The 19,139-nt window shown below is 53.4% G+C and overlaps 6 protein-coding genes across 6 annotated transcripts; 3 read left to right on the forward strand and 3 right to left on the reverse strand.

Annotated features, from left to right (window-relative positions):
- The first annotated feature begins 3,322 nt into the window (after nt 1–3,322).
- Nucleotides 3,323–4,460, forward strand: LY79DRAFT_261638 (uncharacterized protein). Its single transcript, XM_060551943.1, has 3 exons — nt 3,323–4,050; nt 4,297–4,391; nt 4,445–4,460. Exons 1-2 carry the CDS (start codon nt 3,558–3,560, stop codon nt 4,308–4,310), a joined length of 507 nt encoding a protein of 168 aa, XP_060412826.1. The 5' UTR covers nt 3,323–3,557; the 3' UTR covers nt 4,311–4,391; nt 4,445–4,460.
- A 909-nt stretch (nt 4,461–5,369) lies between these two features.
- Nucleotides 5,370–6,354, forward strand: LY79DRAFT_261676 (uncharacterized protein). Its single transcript, XM_060551944.1, has one exon. It carries the CDS (start codon nt 5,570–5,572, stop codon nt 6,107–6,109), a length of 540 nt encoding a protein of 179 aa, XP_060412827.1. The 5' UTR covers nt 5,370–5,569; the 3' UTR covers nt 6,110–6,354.
- A 333-nt stretch (nt 6,355–6,687) lies between these two features.
- Nucleotides 6,688–7,406, reverse strand: LY79DRAFT_501112 (uncharacterized protein; the record flags this gene model as incomplete). Its single annotated transcript, XM_060553367.1, has 2 exons — nt 6,688–6,743; nt 7,274–7,406. Coding segments are annotated over 2 exons (189 nt in total), but the record flags the coding sequence as incomplete, so codon positions are not given.
- A 1,302-nt stretch (nt 7,407–8,708) lies between these two features.
- On the forward strand, nt 8,709–9,324 carry LY79DRAFT_557905 (uncharacterized protein). Its single transcript, XM_060558134.1, has one exon. It carries the CDS (start codon nt 8,826–8,828, stop codon nt 9,081–9,083), a length of 258 nt encoding a protein of 85 aa, XP_060412829.1. The 5' UTR covers nt 8,709–8,825; the 3' UTR covers nt 9,084–9,324.
- Nucleotides 9,325–9,330: 6 nt separating this feature from the next.
- LY79DRAFT_557906 (uncharacterized protein) lies at nt 9,331–10,148 on the reverse strand. The gene has a single exon (XM_060558135.1). It carries the CDS (start codon nt 9,649–9,651, stop codon nt 9,367–9,369), a length of 285 nt encoding a protein of 94 aa, XP_060412830.1. The 5' UTR covers nt 9,652–10,148; the 3' UTR covers nt 9,331–9,366.
- A 7,424-nt stretch (nt 10,149–17,572) lies between these two features.
- On the reverse strand, nt 17,573–18,648 carry LY79DRAFT_557910 (uncharacterized protein). The gene is given in 3 exon segments (XM_060558136.1): nt 17,573–17,912; nt 17,983–18,351; nt 18,368–18,648. 3 exon segments carry the CDS (start codon nt 18,456–18,458, stop codon nt 17,884–17,886), a joined length of 489 nt encoding a protein of 162 aa, XP_060412831.1. The 5' UTR covers nt 18,459–18,648; the 3' UTR covers nt 17,573–17,883.
- Between the last annotated feature and the right edge of the window lie 491 nt (nt 18,649–19,139).

The following is a 19,139-nucleotide window of genomic DNA, read 5'->3' on the forward strand; positions in this document are numbered from 1 at the left end:
GGCGACATGGGGCCCCAGGCTTGGTCCCCTCGAGGAATATGATTCGTCATGGCCGTTGGTGATAATACTGGTTCGGTGTCCAGAAAGAGGCGGAATGCCGGAGCGTCTTTCGGACAGGCCGTACACGTAGCGGCTACGCCCACAGAACGGACTTGCTCTCCGGGCGGCTCTTAGCGGCTCGCCCGAAAAACCACGCCTTCTCCGCCAAGATGGCAAGTTAGATATCTGACGCTTGCAAGGGCTTGTTGCTGTTGTTGTTAGCCGAGGAGGCAGTGGGTTGGTTGCGTGACCGGGTACAACAGTCTTTTGAGGAAGCCCGGCGCGGTCCTTATCGTACAGGGAGCCGATTGACCGTCGGTGCAACGATCATTCTGGGTTGTCCTGTCTTGGGAAAACAATGTCCGCAGTGTCAACAGATCCCTTGCTTGGGGAGCGGTCTGTAAGGGTTTGCCCATCATGTCTTGTATCGAGCTGGTTGCAACCGGGCTTTTCCGTTTCAAGGTATTCGTGCATGTACATACAGTGTGCTGGGGAAGGGGCCCTTAGGTGAACAAATAGGGGCAGAAAAGTTGCCCACCGCATGGCGCGAGGATGCAGTTTGACCTCGACGGCGCAGCTGAAGCTAATCAGGTGATGGGCAAGCCTGAACGCGGTTTCAACGAGAAGTATCCGCGGCCATCGCGTACCGGCACGTACTACACTACGCTAGCAAAGCAAAAACAAGGGGGGGGGTTTGGAAAATCCACAACCTCTTGCTTAGATTGCCGATACTACGGCCGGCCGGCGAGACTAACTGCATGTATCCTACGCCGTTATCGCAATAAAGTAACGCAATGATATCGGTTGCTGGTCAGCCATCTTGTTGGCATTATCTTCAGCAATCGGGGGCGCTCGGAGACGGCCAATCCATCGTCGGGGTTCACCCTTCGAGAAGGTCTTTAGCGGACGTTGGTGCGGCAGATAAGCAGCCAGTAGATCATTTGGGGGGAGGTGAGATGTGACAGACAAGGCCACGGGCATGGGGGGGGGGGGAAGCACTTTGGACTTCTCGAGGTTCCTTCGTCTGCTGCACACCCAGCTCTCTTGATCTCGATCGAGTCACGTACAAAGTTCCCAGTTCCCATGGCCAGGTCCGGATGAGTCCGGAGGGGGGCAGCAAGCATCCTTGACGAGGGCGCGGGTTTCTCCTGAGCCGACAGGTTGTGACTTTGGAACTTTGCTTGCGAGAGAGATTCCCAACAAGAGAATGACGAGTTTACTCATGTCAGACCCTACCTCCTCCCCCGGCCACCTCATCTCACGGACCGTACACTGCGCAGTACATGGGGCCGGGCCTACCGCTGCAACATGGTCTGTAGGTCGATGCAACGGTTGCAGCGAATGGGCCATAGCTCCATGCAGCTGCGTCTAAACTAATTGCTTGACCATGTATGTACCTGTAAGAAAGGGGAGTATGGTTTGGAAAGTCTGGGAACAGCTTCGGCGCGGCCAAAGTCAAACCAGTCTCACCCGATGGAAGTCGAGTTCCCGGGTCCCACCAGAACTGAATTCAACCTCAGAGAGACCGGAAGAAAAAGTATGCAGCATCTGTCTCGTCGGCAGGTCGCTCTCCTCTAGGGCATCATGCACTACGACGCAAGCTCATGTGCGCCGAAAGCTAGACCGACCACCTTGTTGCTTAGAGAGACGTATTCGTACAATGCACCGCAAATCCGGAGCGAATGCAATTTCTCGAATTCGACAGGCCACAGCCCTACCAAGACGTGTCACCCTGGTCTCCCCCTCCCCCCCCCCCCCCTCCGACGGGGACGTCCAATGACGGCCGAGGCGCGACAGAAAGAGGTGGTCCGTCTCTTCGCGTTGACAGGAGAAACAGCACCAGCTGCCACGCTATTTGGCCAACGGGACCTGGCCATTGTGGAGAGAGAGAGAGAGAGAGAGAGAGGAGGGGGGGGAGACGCCTGTGACCAGCTTGATATCAGACCAGTAGCGGGCGAAAGCTGGTATCCACAGCCTCACCGGTCACCCAAGTTGGGCGGTGGTGAAATGATGGGCTCGTTGCTGCAGTCAGGCTAAGCTGTATTACCAATACCACATGAACAGCCTGGCTGGGGCCACGACGCCGGACCTAAATGCACCGCCGACCGACCATCGCGGACTGTCCAGGACCCCCCGTACGCACAAATGTCGCTTGGCTTAAACCAGCTAGGAGCGACAGGGCGCGCGATATGGCACGGGGATTTTCGGCTGAACAAATTGCTGATTCTCGGTCCCTAAACGATGCCCAAACTAAAAAAAAAAAATTGAAGCGGTGGCAAAGCCTAGAGGGCGTGTTGGCGCCCATTGATCGTGGTTGGAGAGAAGAAAAGCAGGGCGGGCTCGTCGTGTCTTACACGCCGCCGAGCCTACACACCGGTATTAGGTTGCGAATCATGTAGGACGCCGCCGCCTGCGTCTCACTTGCTCGCATCACGCAACGAGCGATGTGTCTCGGCCCTGAGCCAGACATCATCGACCGCCCCGCGAACGCCCTGCATCGTCAAGGCAAGGTGCGCGCGCAACGCCTTGGGCGCGGGCGTCTTCGCCCCGGCGAGCGCCCGAAAGGCACACGCCAATGAACACTCCGCCGTGCCTGACGCCGCCGTGACTCGAATGTACCGCCGCGCCGCCCAGATGTTCTCGACCCGGTCGTATGTGTGTGTGTCCTCTCGACTTCCGCTCGGGATGGACAGTGCCCAACCTGCCTCGGCCGATGCGATGATGATGGCGATGATGATGTACGGCGGTATCCCGAGTGCCAACAAAGCAAACCCTCATTGTCATCATCTGTATGCGTGTTCGTCATCCGCGAGTACCTGGACAAGTAAGAGGAGCCCTCTAGTAGTACGGTACATAGTCATCCCAGCTCACAAGCACCCACTCACCCCCCCCTCATCACTTACATCCCACGGCGAGACGTACGTCCCTGTCGCACGCAAATCGTCGTCCGTCGACGTTGCTGTCAATCCGCCGGGCTCATGCCCATCATTGACGGCGCAGCCACTTCAGATGACCGTCTGCCCCCCTCCCCCAGAGGTAAGACGCTAGACAGCACTACCGGTAGCCACCCTCTCTCTCTCTCTCTCTCTCTCTCTCTCTCTCTCTCTCTCTCTCTCTCTCTTTCTCTCGCTGGTTCTCTATCCTGTTCCTCCCACGTTAGACAAGGTTTGGCTCTTCCATTCCAAGACACGGCATTACCGTCGAGCGGCCTTCAAAATATGCGGGACCTCTTTCAAACTATGCGAGAGTTGGGACCCCAAGCGTAAGCCAGCCCGCACAGGGGTTCTCGTGGTCTTGCTCGGGGGTCTCCAATCAGACCGAGAGGCTCGGGTCTCGTTCCCTCCTCAACTCATTCCTCTCCCTAATTATCTAACCAGGGTAGCTCTACCCCACGGCAGCACCCGCTTGATGCTTTCTTGAGGTGAGGGGGGGTTCCTTTTCCTATCGCCCTGGGGGGATCCTTGCCCGTTCCGGACTCGCCTCACACCGTGGTCTTCACCTAGTACTTCACCGAACACATGGCATATTCTCGTCTTCTTTCCCTTACCTGTAGTTCGCTTGGCATCAGTAATTGCTGGGCAGCACCGGGCCCCGTAAGAAGATGGTTCCAATGGGCCGTGCAGTCAGCTCTCGCGCGCGCGACTGAGTGGATGAGTGATTTTGGCGTCCATCTCAGCAACACAGCCGGACTATTGGCAATCCCACGACTTTCGACGACGAAGGCCGGCGCCAACCGGTTATCACCATGCGGCTCAGTCAGCCGGCCAGTGACCCAGCCCGACGTGCACAGAGATGCCCGATATCACACCACGTTGTCACTTATCCTATGTCCCCAGATAAATCCAACCCAACTTAGTCTTTCAACCGCGCGTCGTGGCCGGTCTCGTCGTAATACAGCGCCCAACGAGGATGACAACAGCACATTGCACTGCCTCTTCACCGGTCAATCCTTCTCGCACCCTCAATCTGTTATTACTGCTGCTGCTGCTGCCGCTGCTGCTACCACTGCTTGTCTGCCAACTGTCCCCCCTCCCTGCCCCCCCCCCCCCCCTGCTACCTCGGTCCTATCCCATACATCGCCAGTTGCATGGGCTAGTCTGTCGAGCAACAACCCTGTGACGTGTGAATGAGTGGTCGATTAACACAACCACCCCTCAACACTTCCCTGTCCAGAGCCCTCCTCCCCTGCTTCCTCTCATCCCTCATGTTCACCGCACATGATCAGCACACTGATTCTGCTTCGCCCATACGCTGCAGCATTTTATAGCTAAGCTAGTTGGTCCTGCTACACGTTACGTAGTGTTGAGAACCAGTATATCGAGGGGCCCCTGTTGCCTACCTAGCTCGCTCTTGTAAGAGAGAGCATCTCGTCTCTGGTGGTCATCCCATCTAACGGATTGGCCAGAACCGCAGGGGAGAGGACGGAGGGGCTCATGTGTGCATGCGGGTGTGTATGTGTGCGCATAGCGTGTCAGGCTAGACCAAACCAAACCATACCGGGCAAGGTGCTCTAAACGATGCAGAATGCCGGCATCTGCTGCTGCGCTGCACTGCGCTGCACTACACTTGCGAATCACCAGGCGACCTGTGGCATCCATTGTGTTTGTGTGCCGAGCGCGACAGAGAATGCCATCGCGGAGCCCGCCGAACGAACTCTAAGCAGCCCCTCAAGTCTGAGGAGAGAAGAAGAAGAAGAAGAGAAAGGCAAGGCGGGCAAGGGCTGTTTCTGCGCAAACTTCCACGAGAAAAAGTCACGAACCCAAACTGACAAAGGCGAAGGTGGGGGATGGGGAGGGGGAAAGCAAAGCATGCATATGTATGTACAAATTATATTTTGAAAAAAATCTCTTTTCTACTTTTTTTTCCCCCCCGCCTGGGTCGGCACCACTGCGCCATTCATACTGTGCTGTCTACCAACATGAATAATAAGAATACATGTTCTCGGATAAGTAACGGAAAGTGTTTGCCTTCCCATCCGCCCCCCCGGCTTGGGTTTTGTGAAGACGAAGAAGGGGTGAGGAACAGGAGCAAACGCCACAGAGCATATGCATAAAACAAGTTGACAGAAAAACAAATCTTGGCAAAAACAAAAAAAAGCTCCCCAAAAAAGCTCCGTGACATTTCCAGCATGGTCAACCCGTAGGCAACTCTTGCGAACTCCCAACCCTTCCAAAACTCCAGTTGTCCGGCGCCTCTCCTCCCCCCGTCGCCCGTTTCAAAACAGTCATCCCTTTTTTTTTGAGGGATGAATAAAACATAGAAAGTGACATAGTATGAGCAAAAACACAAATCTTGGCCTGTTGGAAATGCCGCAGGCTCCCCCAATGTACAAACGATAAACTGTTGAGGATCGACAAACGTCTCTGTATGTGATGGCGACGTTGGCCTTGCGTAAGATAATGGTGACGGTGGTGGCCGGGAGAATGGTCTAAAGCCTCGCCGGGCAAGACGCGGGCCATGCCGGCTAGCCGCAGACCAATAGAGGAGAAACGAGAGATGAGTAGCCGTCGGCACATGTGCCAGAGGCGTGATGGAGAGGACAGTAGGTGACGGTGGTTACTTGAACCCCCCCGCGCCCCCTTTTCCAACTTCCTTCGGGCCTTGGCCCGGCACGGCGTTCGGCATAGCCGCCCGAATTATAGAGTTGCATGGTTCGCGACACCGTTTCCGTTCCCCATCCGCCTGGGACGCTGTTGCAAAATGTCGATCCGCTTTGTCCGTTTGTATGTTTGTTTCCCACCCTCCTGTGGGAAATCGAGATGCTTGGTTCCCGCCGCTGCGCCGTGTGAAATATTCATGTTCCCTTCCGCAATGCTGTGTGTCCGCGACGCAAAGGGAAAAACCCCCCTCTTATCAGGGGGGGAAAAAAAGAAGAAGAAAAAAAAACGCTGTTGTCGAGGTGCAGGGCCCTGCAACCTCCCCCTACCCTCGAATGATTTTTATTATTCTTTTTTTTTTTCTTCTCTTTTTTCGCGCGCGTTCTGAAACCCCGACTTCCGAGTCTCCCTCCTCTTGTCATAATCAGCCACAGAGCCCGGGAGGCCATGCCATGCGGGATCAGCGTGGTTGAGACCCTGATGTCTCAAAAATGTCGGGTTTCTGGTGTTTCGGTTCTTCATTTCCTTTCTCTCTCTTGGGCCGGCGTGGCGTCGACGTATCATTCCTAACAAGTCTCGAAACTAGCGATAGCGCCGGTCCAGTCGAGCTCTCGGAACGCTGCGCTAGTGCGATGCAGCTTGGTCGAAAGAGCTAGATTTAGGTCGTTCCGCAGCCAAGGAATCCGGTAGTGTTGGTGGTGGTGCGTGGTCGACCTGTGTGGCGGCCATGCTTCCCCTCTCCCCCCCCTCCTTTCAACCATGGCTTTCGAGAGTGCTGTACGTGAAAAGGTGTGCACACCCCCTTGCCCAATCTCCGGGCTCATTAAAGAAGCCTACTGTAGCAGGCAGAACGGTAAGGTAATCAAGGGCGAAAATTCGGACGAGATGGCGTCTCCGGACATGCTTGTCCCGAGAGACCGGAGGAGGTTAACGAGGACGGCAGCGATGGAATACGATATGTGATGAAAAGTGGCGTGCAGCCGCCGGGATCTGCGCGCGCCCTGCGAGCGAGTTCCCCCTCGTTGGGAGCGAGCTATAGGCGGACAGGCGCGTTGTTGCGCCTAATCATGCTCTCCCAGACGATGGGTGCTGTGGGCTTGCATTCTCCTGTGATATGACCGTGTCAGTCCATGTTTCTCCTCCTTGTGGAATTAGGCATAACCGCATCATCCGCCACGGCACGGGTGCATCCCCGTCCGCCTCAGCTGCCACGGGGACATGGCGACACTTGGTCACCACAGACTTGCTGCCCACCACCCATGTCCGCCCCAATTCCAGGTGCTTGGGAGCTGGGTAGACGGTGAAGGGGGTGGTGGGTGGGGGGAGGGGGGGGACCGCGCGCTCTTCCATGGCAACAGAAGACAGACGGACACCCCTGTCTGTCCCTAATTGGTGATGTGATGTGCGCGACAGGACGGAACGGGATGTTCAGAGTGGGCATACTGTCTAGGCAGGGTGATAGAAAAAAGAGAAGATAAAAAAAACATACCGCAGACTTCATTTCCCCTATCGACATGCGTCAGCTCGTGTTCACTCTGCCGTGTACGAGATTGTGTGTCAAAAAGCGAAGCGAGAAACCAGCTGGCTGGCTTACACCCGGGTGATCTGCATATATGTGGAGGCGTGGGAAGGGGGACGAAAAGCAATATCGGAGACGTACCTGTACTCGCAGTGGGTAACATGAGGAGGGCAGCGGCGTTGTGTGCGAGCGTAGAGTGGGCACCAGCGGGACACGATCCAGCGGACGTGGTTGCAACTGAATTCTCTCTGGAGATTGCGAAGGGGGGACATGTCAGCCTTTCGGGCGTCCTCGTCGCTGCGAGATTCGAGCTCGCGAAACACGCACCTGAGTGTAGTTGCACATGTTTCTCTCCCGAGGTGCGTTGCCGAGGAAGCCGGAGGGGCTGCGGACGTTGTTTAACGGGTCTCCGGGTGTAAGTCGAGGCCGAAGACAGGATAATAGATGGAGTGGCGGCGGCGGCGGCGGGAATCCGCAAGTGGTACAGTCGAACAAGTACGCGGGGGGTTTGGCGGCAGAGCTCTCGATAGGTACGGGATACGGTAACGTCTGGACGAAGTATCGAAGCAAAAGGCAAGGCTAAGCAAGTAAGGATATATTAGGAATGAAGTTGTCGTGAGGCGGAAAAAGAGAGAGGATGGCGGGCACGTTCTGTATTTGAAAGAAGAGCCGAGTGTTGTTTCTCGAGGTGAGTGGTGTGTGGGCTTGAGCAGAACAGAGCGTGGAGGTGCTGTGTGATGCGGTTGCCGTTCTGTATATAGCTTAAGGCTTGGAGACTCGACTCGGGGACGGGGTTGTTCGTCAATGGGCTGGGCTTGGAGAACCCAGGCGGAAGGGAAATCCCTGGGCGATGCAAGGTTTATGCTCAGAAGTACCGCTACGTCGGAAGGTATGTGTGAAGTAAACGGCCGGGCTTGGGGGGGGGGGGGGGGGGTATAGTTTGTACTCCGTAGAGAAGAGGGGAGGGGGAGAGAGAGAGAGAGAGAGAGAGAGAGGAGGACTGGTTGGGCAAGACACTGGAATGATAGACTGACGGTCTGAGTCCCAGGCTGGGCCGCTTCCAGACCAGACTGGCGGGCGAGCGACCAAGCAAGCAAGCATCATGGCCCCAGAATTATGATTGCCCCTTGATGCTTGCTTGCTTGCCGCACCCCAGAGATTACAACCTAGTCTGGCTACCTATTTGGGCCATTGAGAAGACAGAAGGGGGCGGATCGGGTAGAAAACAACGTGCGCGTGTAGTACTTCGCAGACACACAGACAGACCAGACCGACAGAGATAGAGAGAGAGGCACGCGTACTACTAGTGTTCAGGCTCTTGCTCATCGTCCGAGTGTGTCTGTCCCTCAGACTTCGGGTCCGAGCGGAGGGGGTGTGCGAAAGTTTGCGTGCCGTCTTTGGGGAGTGTGCTCCAACTCAACTCTGACCAGGTAGCGTGGACAATCTTTTCCTCTGCCCCCCCCCCCTCCCCTTCTCTCCTCTCCTCTCCTTTCAGCTTCAGCAGATCCTCTTGGGCCAAGTAACTCCCCCCTCTCACACAGTGCCGCTGCACAGCACAGGCTCTGCTGGCCGATCACGTAGTGTAGGTATGTAGATGGCAGTAGTCTAGGTACGAAGTACGGCGTGGACTGGCCAGCCCATGCCCAGAGCCCAAAGCATCATCGCATGGCATGGCATGGCATGACATGACATGGCATGGCACGGCAGGGGTTGTGAGAACCCTCCTTTCGTTGTCTCTGGCGGTACCATTTTCCCTCCTTAGTCTACTACTAGTACACCCACCCTCCTGTCGAGCAGTAAGTACGGAGTACATAGTACAGAATACAAGCCAGCCGGTGACGCAACCCTTGCTCGCCTTCTGCCGCGCCCCGTTTTCTGGTAGACGACCTAAACCACATTGTACATGCACTCAGGATGACCGGGTTTGATCTGCTCTGTCGTCGTTTGCTTTGCCATCATGCCTCCACGTCGCCAACCCATACCTGGCGTCACGTCCAGGTCGACTGACGTTCGGTGCAGGCAGGCAGGCAGGCAGGCGAACAATAAGGGGTTGGATTTGATGGCCAATGGGGGGGAGGACTCGCTGCTTCTTGCTCCTTCGCAGTGGTCCGTTCGCCGCGCCGGGCTATATAGGGGCGAGAGCAGACGAGCCAAACAGACGACCTCAGCATTGGAGGATGCCGTTCACTCCAGACGTAGCACCGTCGCACATCATTCCGATAGTGCGTGGCTTGCCGTAGGGCAGCTTCCCCCCCCATGTTGGCTCTTGACACTAGGTAGCACCGCGCCAGGGACCCATCCTTTCTGAGCCGAGGGGCGCAAACATTGCGAGACAGGCACCGGCTGGTCCCCTCGAGCCGCTTGTCTCTCACGGGCTCCATTTGACCAGGTCGCAAGATTGAGGGGAGGGAGCCACGCAAACCGAATTAGTAGTATAGCAACGCTTCGCCCTCTGCGACGATGATCCCTGGCCGGCCTTGGTAGCAGTCCTACCATGTAGACCAGACCAGGCCAGAAAGAGCTTGTGCAAACGAAAGAGAGTTTTCCCTTAAATGCGAAGCTAACCCGGCTGGGGGGGACTTGGTAGGGGGGGAAGAGAGCTGGACGTGGATACGTTTCCCAGCCGCAATGCCGCTGTTCTGTTCTGTTCTGTCCAAGACTGTTGCATCTATGTGCCCTGTCCCTCACTTCTTGCTTTTACTTCCTCGCCAATCACGACCAGGCAACGGGGCCCTGAGAACACATGACTTTCGAGCTTCCCGCAGGGGGGGTCGTGGAGGCAGAGATCGTGCATGCCACTAAGGCGCAAAAACCGCCGGGACGACTGCTACCCCCCCTCCAAGGGGCTTGAGCGGTGATTTTCGAGTTCTCGCCTCACTAGTAAAACTAAGTAACGAGACAATCCAGGGAGGGAGGGAGGGTAGGAGCTGGCTCCGGAAGAGGGGTTCAAGACTAAGGAATAAAAAATAATAAGAGAAAAGATAAAACAAACAATTATACTATTATATCTATACATAAAAGGACCAGGGGAGAAATTGCTAGCGAAGGGACAAGGACTTGCACCTGAGCCATCTACCGGTATGGGACTGTTCCCATGCACTCTACCTGTACGTACTGACCGGGGCCTGGATGAAGGACACCAGACCCCAGCAGGGATGGGCAAGAGCCGAAGGTCAAGGGATGGTTGTGCATACCTAGCCCTGCTCATCGTGCATGCGTGCGTGGGTAGAGCGAGCTGGCGGTACCGTGCATTGTCGACTTCCCGCGTTCGCGTCGAGGAGACATGATGTATGATGTACAGTAGATGATGATGAAGAAAAAGGAAAGTTACAGGCAAGGGTCTTCAGTCCACTTCGCGCATGACGGGCAAGTGTAGGCTAATGCCAGCCAGCCGCAGGGTGTGCCGGTGGGACAGGCCCGGACCGAACGGCATTGGAGGCGGCCATGCGGTCTTTCAATAACCAAACGGGCGTATTACTAGCTGCCCTTGAGCAAGTCTGGAGAGATATCATGATACCCTTTGCCGGACGTTCACGGCGCCCCCCCCCCCCTTACTACGGTAAAGGTACCGATGGCGATGCCGATGGCGATGCCGACGGCATCTTCCGTGGTTAACGAAACTCGGAGAGTCACCTCAAACAAGCATCGTGACCTTTTTTGCCAGGAATCACCTGGAGAGTAGTAGTACCAAGGTGCCAATCCAAGGCGGTCCCTCTCGAGGACGCCCTGGAGAGTAGCACGCATGCTCCCATAACGGCCCGGGGGGGAGGGCTATGACCATGTCGCTTCTGATATCCCAGAGAAGTATGTTCCGGGCCCAACAAACCGCCCGCTACTGTGCCTAAGGTTAATAATAAATCCCCGATATTTACAACCTTCCTGGCGGAGGAATCGAGGCGTGTCCATCCGTATTTCACCCATGCTCGGTTCCGCATCATCGTATGCCAATGGCGCATACCAGAAGGGAGACTCGCCTCGCGCGTCTGCATCTAGCGTCTCACAGGACCCCCGGTAATCCGATATTGCGCCGTTGGCAGCTTGATAAGTCTCGAGAGGCAGAGATAGATACAAGGCACATGGCCCTGCGCAGATCACCAGGCAGTCCGTTACTGGTCAACTCAGTCAGGGCGAGAGTCCATTCCAATACCACCACGTGCCGCTTGATATTTCTCCCCCCCTTGTCAATTCGCTCTGAAGGTGCCGGCGCTAGTCTCTGCATTGGTGTCTCAACGTGTACATCATCGTATTGAACTGGATACTCCCAGAGCCGTGGAGACAGTGCCAACCTCCTCCCCCATCATCACCTCTGCGTAGATGATGTTCGAGACATTGCCTAGGTTACCATACCGCTTGTTCTGCACCTGGCAACAACATCTTTCAGGGACCTGCGCGCCGTTGACGAGCCATGCTAAAGGCAACCTTGTTTATTACTCCTCATCTCCTTTCACGTCTACCAACCGTTGCCGTTTTTTTAACACCAAGTTTTGCCATCTCCGCTCGCTGTGGGAACCATACGAAGGCGCTAGGCGTCGCCGGTCACCATTGTCTTTCGTTCTCGGGGATCGTTCCAAATCCACTTTGCCTTTCGTTAGTCTTCGCTCTGTTCAGCTGGTGCTCTCTGCCAACTGGCCTTAGTCCCACACGAATATTGATCCCATCGCCGCGTGGAAGTGTCGTCTGTGTCAGGAGACGACAACGGACGAAAGCCGTGTATACTATAGTAGGACACCAAATTAGTATAGGATGGTTCCATCGCCGCTTCTCAGCGATGCAGCCCTTTCCGTCAGCCACCCCGCGCGGCTTGCCGTCCGGCCCCATACCGGTAGCATCGCGCATGGATGAATGGCCGTACACGTACATCTCCTCGTCTTTGGCAAGGATGGTACTTGATCATTGGGCTCACGACGGGTCTGTCTCATCGACGACCTTGGCGGGAGTTGACTCGCCCATGCATGTCCTAGGCCCAAGCGAAAGGAGGCTCACATGCGCTTCGTCCTCCCCGCAAAGAGAGGCATCTCTTGTGTTTTGGACTCTCGTTGACTCTTCCCCGTGATTGACTCAGCAAGCTTGCGGTCGGTATTCATAGACTCCCCAGTTTTAGTGAAGGGTTAGATCCGACCGACTGTCTGCCACAGTCCCATGTTCCATCCCATACATAGACGCAAATGACCCGTGCGATGCCTGTCAAGACGCTGTAAGGGGAATTCGTACCGATCAACAACCCTCCCCCCCCCCCCCCTTTCACGGCCCTGACGATTCCACTTGCTTGTCCCGGAGAAGCCCGACGGCCGGTGCTCTGTTTTCCCCTGCGATCGCGTCTCGTCCGATGTGTTTTGTTTCGTTGTAGGTCGGACGCTCCCGTCATCTCCCGGCCGTCTTTGGTCGACAATACTCTCTTCTCTCTCTTTGCTGCAACGGTGCATCTCGATACGGGATCGACGGGGCTGTTGAAGGCCATTGGCTGGTGCATGCGCCTTCATCCATCGTGATCGGCGGGCAGTGATTCACGTGAGACGTGGTAGTAGGTCTCAGTGCGACCTAAGTGCTTTGCCATGGCCAGCAAGTGTACTTTGTTGGCGAGTCTGCTCTTGCGTGCAGAACAGCCTGACTCCTACTATATCATCGACGATATGACTCTCTGGCATCGTAACGACATCTCCGGACCGAGGCACCACAACCAAGCAGCCTCGATGTCTGTCATAGCGCTCTAACCAGGCCCATGCCGTATTCTATGTAACGACATCAAACATCTGCTTTTCCTTGGCCTGAGTCGGCCAATGTAATACGTCAGATCTCCAAAGCTATCGTCCCCCATGGCCCTGGGCAGTTTAGAGTTTTCTAGGGTCTCGCCAAGCGGGCGTCTTGCAAATCCTCTTGGCCTTAAAGAGATATCGATGAAAAGCGTCCTGCTGGCTCCACACCGGTCAAGCTGTGTGTTCAGGGAACTCTAGTCTCGCTGAGAGTACATGTAAGGCGACCATTGTGGGGGGTATCTGACCTGACCTGACTACTGCTCTTGCCTCTTTTAGATGTCTCGCTAAAGGTTATGAGATTCTCTTACAGGGCCGCAGGTCGTGATATGGAGTTTCGGCGAGTCAGGCGAACCCTTGCGCTGAAGAATTGTCATCCCAAATCGTGGTTTTCTAGCTGGCTTCTAGCGCAGGGGACGGGGGGTCGAGAGACTCAGTCGGCAGCAGCACTTGTTTTCAAATGATTCCCTGCTCCCCTGCCCTCCTCGTCGGGTCTGTCCTGGGATCGAATGTAAAAGCAGAGATCTCTGCCTGAAACATATCGCTGGCTTCATAAGGGATAGCATAAGATATTACGAGCTATCAATCTAATCTCTGACGGCTGGCTTGGGACACAATTTCACACGTCTGCGCGCACAAGCGAAGTGACCTCACCCACTATGAACGGCGCCCTCCTCCTGTCAATAACTCGTCTCTTGCCGGCGGTGAAGCCCGTGTGGGTACTTAACTATCCAATTATGCACCATTCGATCTCATCAAGCGCCCGTTTGACAAAAGGTCGTGATTGCAACCTTTGCCTGCCAGCCCTGCCATACGCATGGAGCAACGCCGTGGATCATGACCGGCCGTCCCGCCTCTTTGGGGCAGGCGGAGTTTTTCTCGATAGCATCAGAGTGATGGAGAAAACGAGGGTATAATGATTCATGATTCATGCTTCTCATGGAACCGGGACCGGGTGAGAGTTCCGCCTTCTGCCAATCTGACCTGGGGCATCACGAAAACCCAACAGCTCGGGTCACTGTGGCACTCATGGCCGGCACCAGCACGATTAATGTTAGGCCACGGAGAAACTCCACCAATCACCTTGAGTCCCAGACGGCTGTTGCGGCGTTCCCAATGGCATGGATCCGGAATCTGATTCGTGAGATGGGTTGCGGACGATACTTCCGATACGGGCATCTTTCCCTGGCGGCTTTCATTTAATGACACAATAAGGCTCCATCCTGACCTTGTCGCTGTCTGTCGCGTAACGTAAAATGGCTGGCCACAACATTGCATTCCACTTCATTCTCTGCGAAGGGGGAAGGGGGGGGCGCACGACGCAACTGCAATGAAGGGTGACACGGTCGATCGCGGTGCAATGTGCGTCAAGAACCATCTCGAGACCCGCCGGCCTCAGGGACATGGAAGCTGATGTGCGCGCGTTACCCCCGCTCGCTCGGGCGAAATCCTTTCGTGATGGCATTCATTGGACGCAAGTGGTTGGCGTCATGTGACGGTGCTTCGGTGCGTGTGAGACGGCAAAGTGGTATCCCCCCAATTTCCGCCAACTGAGAAAAGCAAGCATAGCTTCTTCTTACTTACTGGTCTTCCGTGCCGACGCGTTGGGTTTCCCCGACAGGATGATTGCCCGTACCACCGCCCACTCCCGTTTGCCCGCACGGGACATTTGCGGCACCGCCTGAGGATTCATTGTATAGTTACCTAACGGCTTTGCAGGGGGCAGCTGTACAGAAGGAGAGGAGCACACAGATTTGTCCAAGCGAGCGTCGAATATCTTTGTGGTCTGCTGAATACGGTAATCTGGGATGTTGATACAAGCTGTTCCCTGATTAGTACGACAGTGAGAACCCCCCCAGCTGCCCTCCCGACGACGCCTCCACCGTTTTCCGTCAGCTCGTGGAACTGACCCACGCTGCCATTCCCTCGGGTCGCTGACCCATTCGAAGCGGAGACGTCGCCGACGGGTAATGATCAATTGTGCAAGTAAGTGTACCTGTGACCTAGCCCAAGTGACAAAAAGACGGCCGGTTGCTATGTAGTAGTGGTGGTGGGAAAAGCGGCCATCTCTTTTCATCACCCGAGTGCCTAGGAACCCCTTGGCCTTCAGCTTGCTTGATGTCGATCGCGGCGGATTGTTCCCGATGATCTTTCCCTTCGCTTCGGCGTCGTCACTCGTGCCGAGGCTATGGAAAACTGGAGGGTTGAAGGGCGTTGATGCCCAATGTCCTCGGCCAGTGGAGGAGAATAGGAAAATCAGGGGACGCTCCAAGATTAGCAGACCCATCCTGAAGGCGAAACTGGTGTTTTCTGTGGCAAATCCAGCAAGGTCTCACGGAATGTGGGCAACGAAGAGAAGCCCCCAGCCATTAATGGACACGCCAGCCTGTGTCGTATTATTGCTCAATCGGGATGTACACTGTCAGAAGAGGGCAGCCTTCGAAACAGCAGATGAGCTATAAACTCCATTGTGTTATTGTGTTGCGTATGCCAGATATCCTGTGGGTAATTCGTTGCGCAAGCAAAGCGCAGTCATTATTGAAGGTGCGAATACGCTGACTCGACGCTGGCAGATGATCAATGCTTCCAAGGAAGAATGCCCTGTGATTGTCTATCCAAGCATGCGGCGATGTCTCAGTAGCCCTCCCGAGCTAGCTACGCTGGTCATGGGCTATAAGCCAAGACAGCTTCCTCTGTCAAGATTATCTTCTGGAAGATTTTGCATAATACGATCGCCCGACGGCGAGGCCTACAAATGTGGAGTGAACGACGAGGAAGAGTATATGAGTTGTAATTGAAGGTAGTCAATTTGGGTAGTACTTTGAAGCGTTAGAATGGCCGGTTTAAGGCAACATGCACTGTTTAACAACACCACGATACGTCTTGCTGTAGCAGGAGCTATTCGTCAACGAACGTTCTTATCATAGAATTTTGACCAGTGTCGATCGGAATTTTCACTCCCTATTTTCTCGGGACTTCAGGAATTTGGCCCTGTGTAATCTTAAAGCCCGTATTCAGACATGATATGGCTCGAGGGATATACCTGATTGCAGGCCCATTTGAGCTACACGTACTAAGTGTACATCCTATCAAGGTAGAAGTATGTTCGCTCGGATCTGAGCAAATATGAACATCATTACTCGCCGTCTGCAGCTTGTGATGTTTCACATGCTCATAAGAACCGTACGGGTTGAACATTCGAACAAAGCTGTGCGTAGAACCTAACATGAATTACTATTGTTGATCTGCCATTCTCGGAGAACACGAAGGCAAGGAGAGTGATGAAAGGGGCAAAGTACATTTACCTGTTTGTTGTGAAACTATTTGACAGAAGGGAGCTTCATAAACCACCGGGAGTAGCCACAAGATATTGTTTCCTGGGGTCATCTCGCACACGTTGTATTTATTCTGCCCCTGCGTGTAAACTACTTCGGCGCATACAGTCAAGGCCAGTAACCTGCTGTAAATTTGTCTGAATGATATTGGATAATGATTAAAGGTCAAAGAAAATTCAACGAAACATAGCATGGATAAACGGGCGTATTGGCTCTTCTTATGTCCTCGTGGTCTTGACAAAAGGTTCAGACAGAGGGGATTGGGGTGTAAATAGAGATGGCAGTGGCTCGATGACGAGAAAGGACGTATAGTAAAGAGCGATGAAACTAGTTATGGGCATCATGCTAAGTTATGTATAGTTCTACTTTATGGAGATAGCTAATGGTGTCTTTCCGTCGAATATACGGTAGATGCCACAACTGGAACTTAACGGAGATTGACGAATTTTCGTTGCTCTGATCCACGACTTGCCAAGTATAGCGGTTTAGAGTAATATTATGGCCTATAGTTGTGCCACTGACTCAGATTCCATGATGTCTGACAAATGTTGCATTTAGGATCACTAGTATGAACCGTGGAGGACTAAGAGGGTTCTTTCGGTCAGACTTGCCAACTTCTTCCTTCTCTTGATGATTTCGGTATACACATTTGGGAAAATATGAGAAACTTGACTTGGAAACCAAACAGGAAATCAAAAGCTCGGGTGTCTCTCAACACATGGGTTGAAATTATCTCACGTTCATCCACAAGGCTCGAGTCTTTAAGCTTTAAATGATTTTCAGCTACATTTGTATTGACGGCAATGGCCTATGGCATACGAAATTGGGGACAGTCGAATGCCATTACATTAAGACTAGTAAGGTTATCGTGAGTGACAAAAAAGAGGCGAGGAAGGTAAAAAGGTGATTGATTCATTGTGTAGTGCTAGTAGAAGGCTTAGATACGTCAACGGGGAGTATTCAAGTGCTCCTATGTTAGATCTCTATGATGATATACAATAGTTCTATTCTGGTTAGTGATTATTACCTAGCATCGGGTTAACAGAGGGTCGCCATCTTAATCATCAACGGGTTTGCTGCGCTCTGTGAGGCTAACGCCGTGAAAGCAGTCACTCTACAAGTTGATTAATTATAGGTATTGTCTTGACCCTTCGTAGAGCTCTTCAATGGATACTTCTTGGCCTGGCTGTCAGATCTCAATATGTGGCATAGTGGGGAAGAGAGTATCTGGCCACTTGATGACAGCCCTGGACCCAGCTACGAAGACATACCATAACGGTTTTGTTGGGAAGTAAGCACTTGTTCACGCCTAAACCCACTTGTTCGATAGGTGTCAGACGTGGCAAACTAGAAGACAGTCGATTGAGAGGAGTGAGGATTGGCCAAGTCACCGATGAACTACCTCCTCTCGATAAACCAATTTGCCGTTGAGATCCCACGGTGGCTTGGTTTTGCCGATCATTGAAGATAATGTATCGATTACGGACCAGGTTCCATACCTCCTCAGGGTCGGTAAGCTGCGAAGCACACGTATCCTCTGTTTCCCTTGCCCGTCGGACAAGAGCCAAAGCTGCACGGCTGTCCCAAAGCCCATCGGCCCGATGATTTATCCTTTTCAATACCTCTTCAGCTGACGCCCGTATTCAAGCATCGCGGCACTTATTGGCTACCACTGTATCTCGATGGTCAGATCAACCGCCCGATAAGTGCTGGGCAGCGGGCGCCAAGAAACAGCTACATACCGAAAAGAGAAAGAACAACACCGGATATGCTTAACGGCGTGACTCGGTATGCTTGATCTGGTGAATCTACTATAGTTGTTGCCAGATCCACGATGTCTCTGAATCTTGGCTCCATTTCTCGAAGCCCTTGGTAGTCGTGATAATGTGAGGTGTAGACAAATATGTACGTATTGTTCCACTGTATCTTTAGTGATGTTATGAGTATAGTCTTTTTCGGGGCGCCGCATCTTGGGTGATTTTCTCTCCTTAGCAAGGGCAAAAGCGCAGCGGCCCAACCGTCGAGGATTCCTAGGAAGAGCAGCTGCTCTCTTCGCCATCTGTTATCCGAGACTGGATCGCTACCTTCCCCGTAGGGGTTTTCCCTTGAAGCTGAAGTAAAAAAGACAGAAAAATATTGCATTGTGGATAAGATCCAACCATCTGACGGCTTCCTGGACGTTTTCAAAACTTTGAGGGAGAATCGACTTGAGAACCATTGATCGCTCTGCCTTGCCGCGAGGACGTGCCTCGTATCTTTCGAGCGGGCGTTTTACTGCAAGACGAACGTATCTTTAGAATAACTGTATCATCGAGTCCTCTATGACGTACGGTGCGGGCGAAGCGGCACATAGATCCAGGTCGACACCATTTGTTTTGGATGCCAGAAATGGCTGAAGGATTTTCAAACCGTACTGAATAACTCAACTACCCTACTTCCGGCTACCCCCCACATCCGGCCCATCATCACCACCACCATCACCACCACTATTACCACTTATTTCACCACCTCTGCTGCCCACCCATATACAACTTCCGGCCTCACTAGGTAATTTAGATGCGCTAGATTCATCCAGACTATCCATATCGCCAATATCCAGGGTTTACGCCCACCAGATATCATATATAGTAGCAAAGGTACTATTAGGCAATAGGGGGACCTTTTTCCTCTTATATTACTATAGGTTATCTAACTTACCCTCTAGCTAGTAGACCTTTTACTCTAAAAACATGTTTCTAGATGCCTACTTATTATACCCCTTTTATATTTTTCTAGATAAGTAATAAATAGTATAAGCATCTAACTTATCCTCTACTAACTAGTTTAACTAGTATAGTTAATACTATAATTTAGTAGACTAATAAAGGGTTAACTATAGGATAATAGATATAGCTTTATC

This window comes from Colletotrichum navitas (genome assembly GCF_030913465.1).
Source record: "Colletotrichum navitas strain CBS 125086 chromosome Unknown LY79scaffold_41, whole genome shotgun sequence".
NCBI classification, from domain to species: Eukaryota; Fungi; Ascomycota; class Sordariomycetes; order Glomerellales; family Glomerellaceae; genus Colletotrichum; species Colletotrichum navitas.

Excerpts from the sequence above, each read along its gene's own strand:
- LY79DRAFT_557905 (XM_060558134.1), top strand. The coding sequence starts at position 8,826 with ATGGCATGGCATGACATGACATGGCATGGCACGGCAGGGGTTGTGAGA.
- LY79DRAFT_557910 (XM_060558136.1), bottom strand. The coding sequence starts at position 18,458 with ATGGTTCTCAAGTCGATTCTCCCTCAAAGTTTTGAAAACGTCCAGGAA. Across the intron at positions 17,913-17,982 it reads TGTTGTTCTTTCTCTTTTCG|TGGTAGCCAATAAGTGCCGC; the intron begins GTATGTAGCTGT and ends ATCGAGATACAG.
- LY79DRAFT_261676 (XM_060551944.1), top strand. The coding sequence starts at position 5,570 with ATGGAGAGGACAGTAGGTGACGGTGGTTACTTGAACCCCCCCGCGCCC.
- LY79DRAFT_557906 (XM_060558135.1), bottom strand. The coding sequence starts at position 9,651 with ATGGTAGGACTGCTACCAAGGCCGGCCAGGGATCATCGTCGCAGAGGG.
- LY79DRAFT_261638 (XM_060551943.1), top strand. The coding sequence starts at position 3,558 with ATGGCATATTCTCGTCTTCTTTCCCTTACCTGTAGTTCGCTTGGCATC.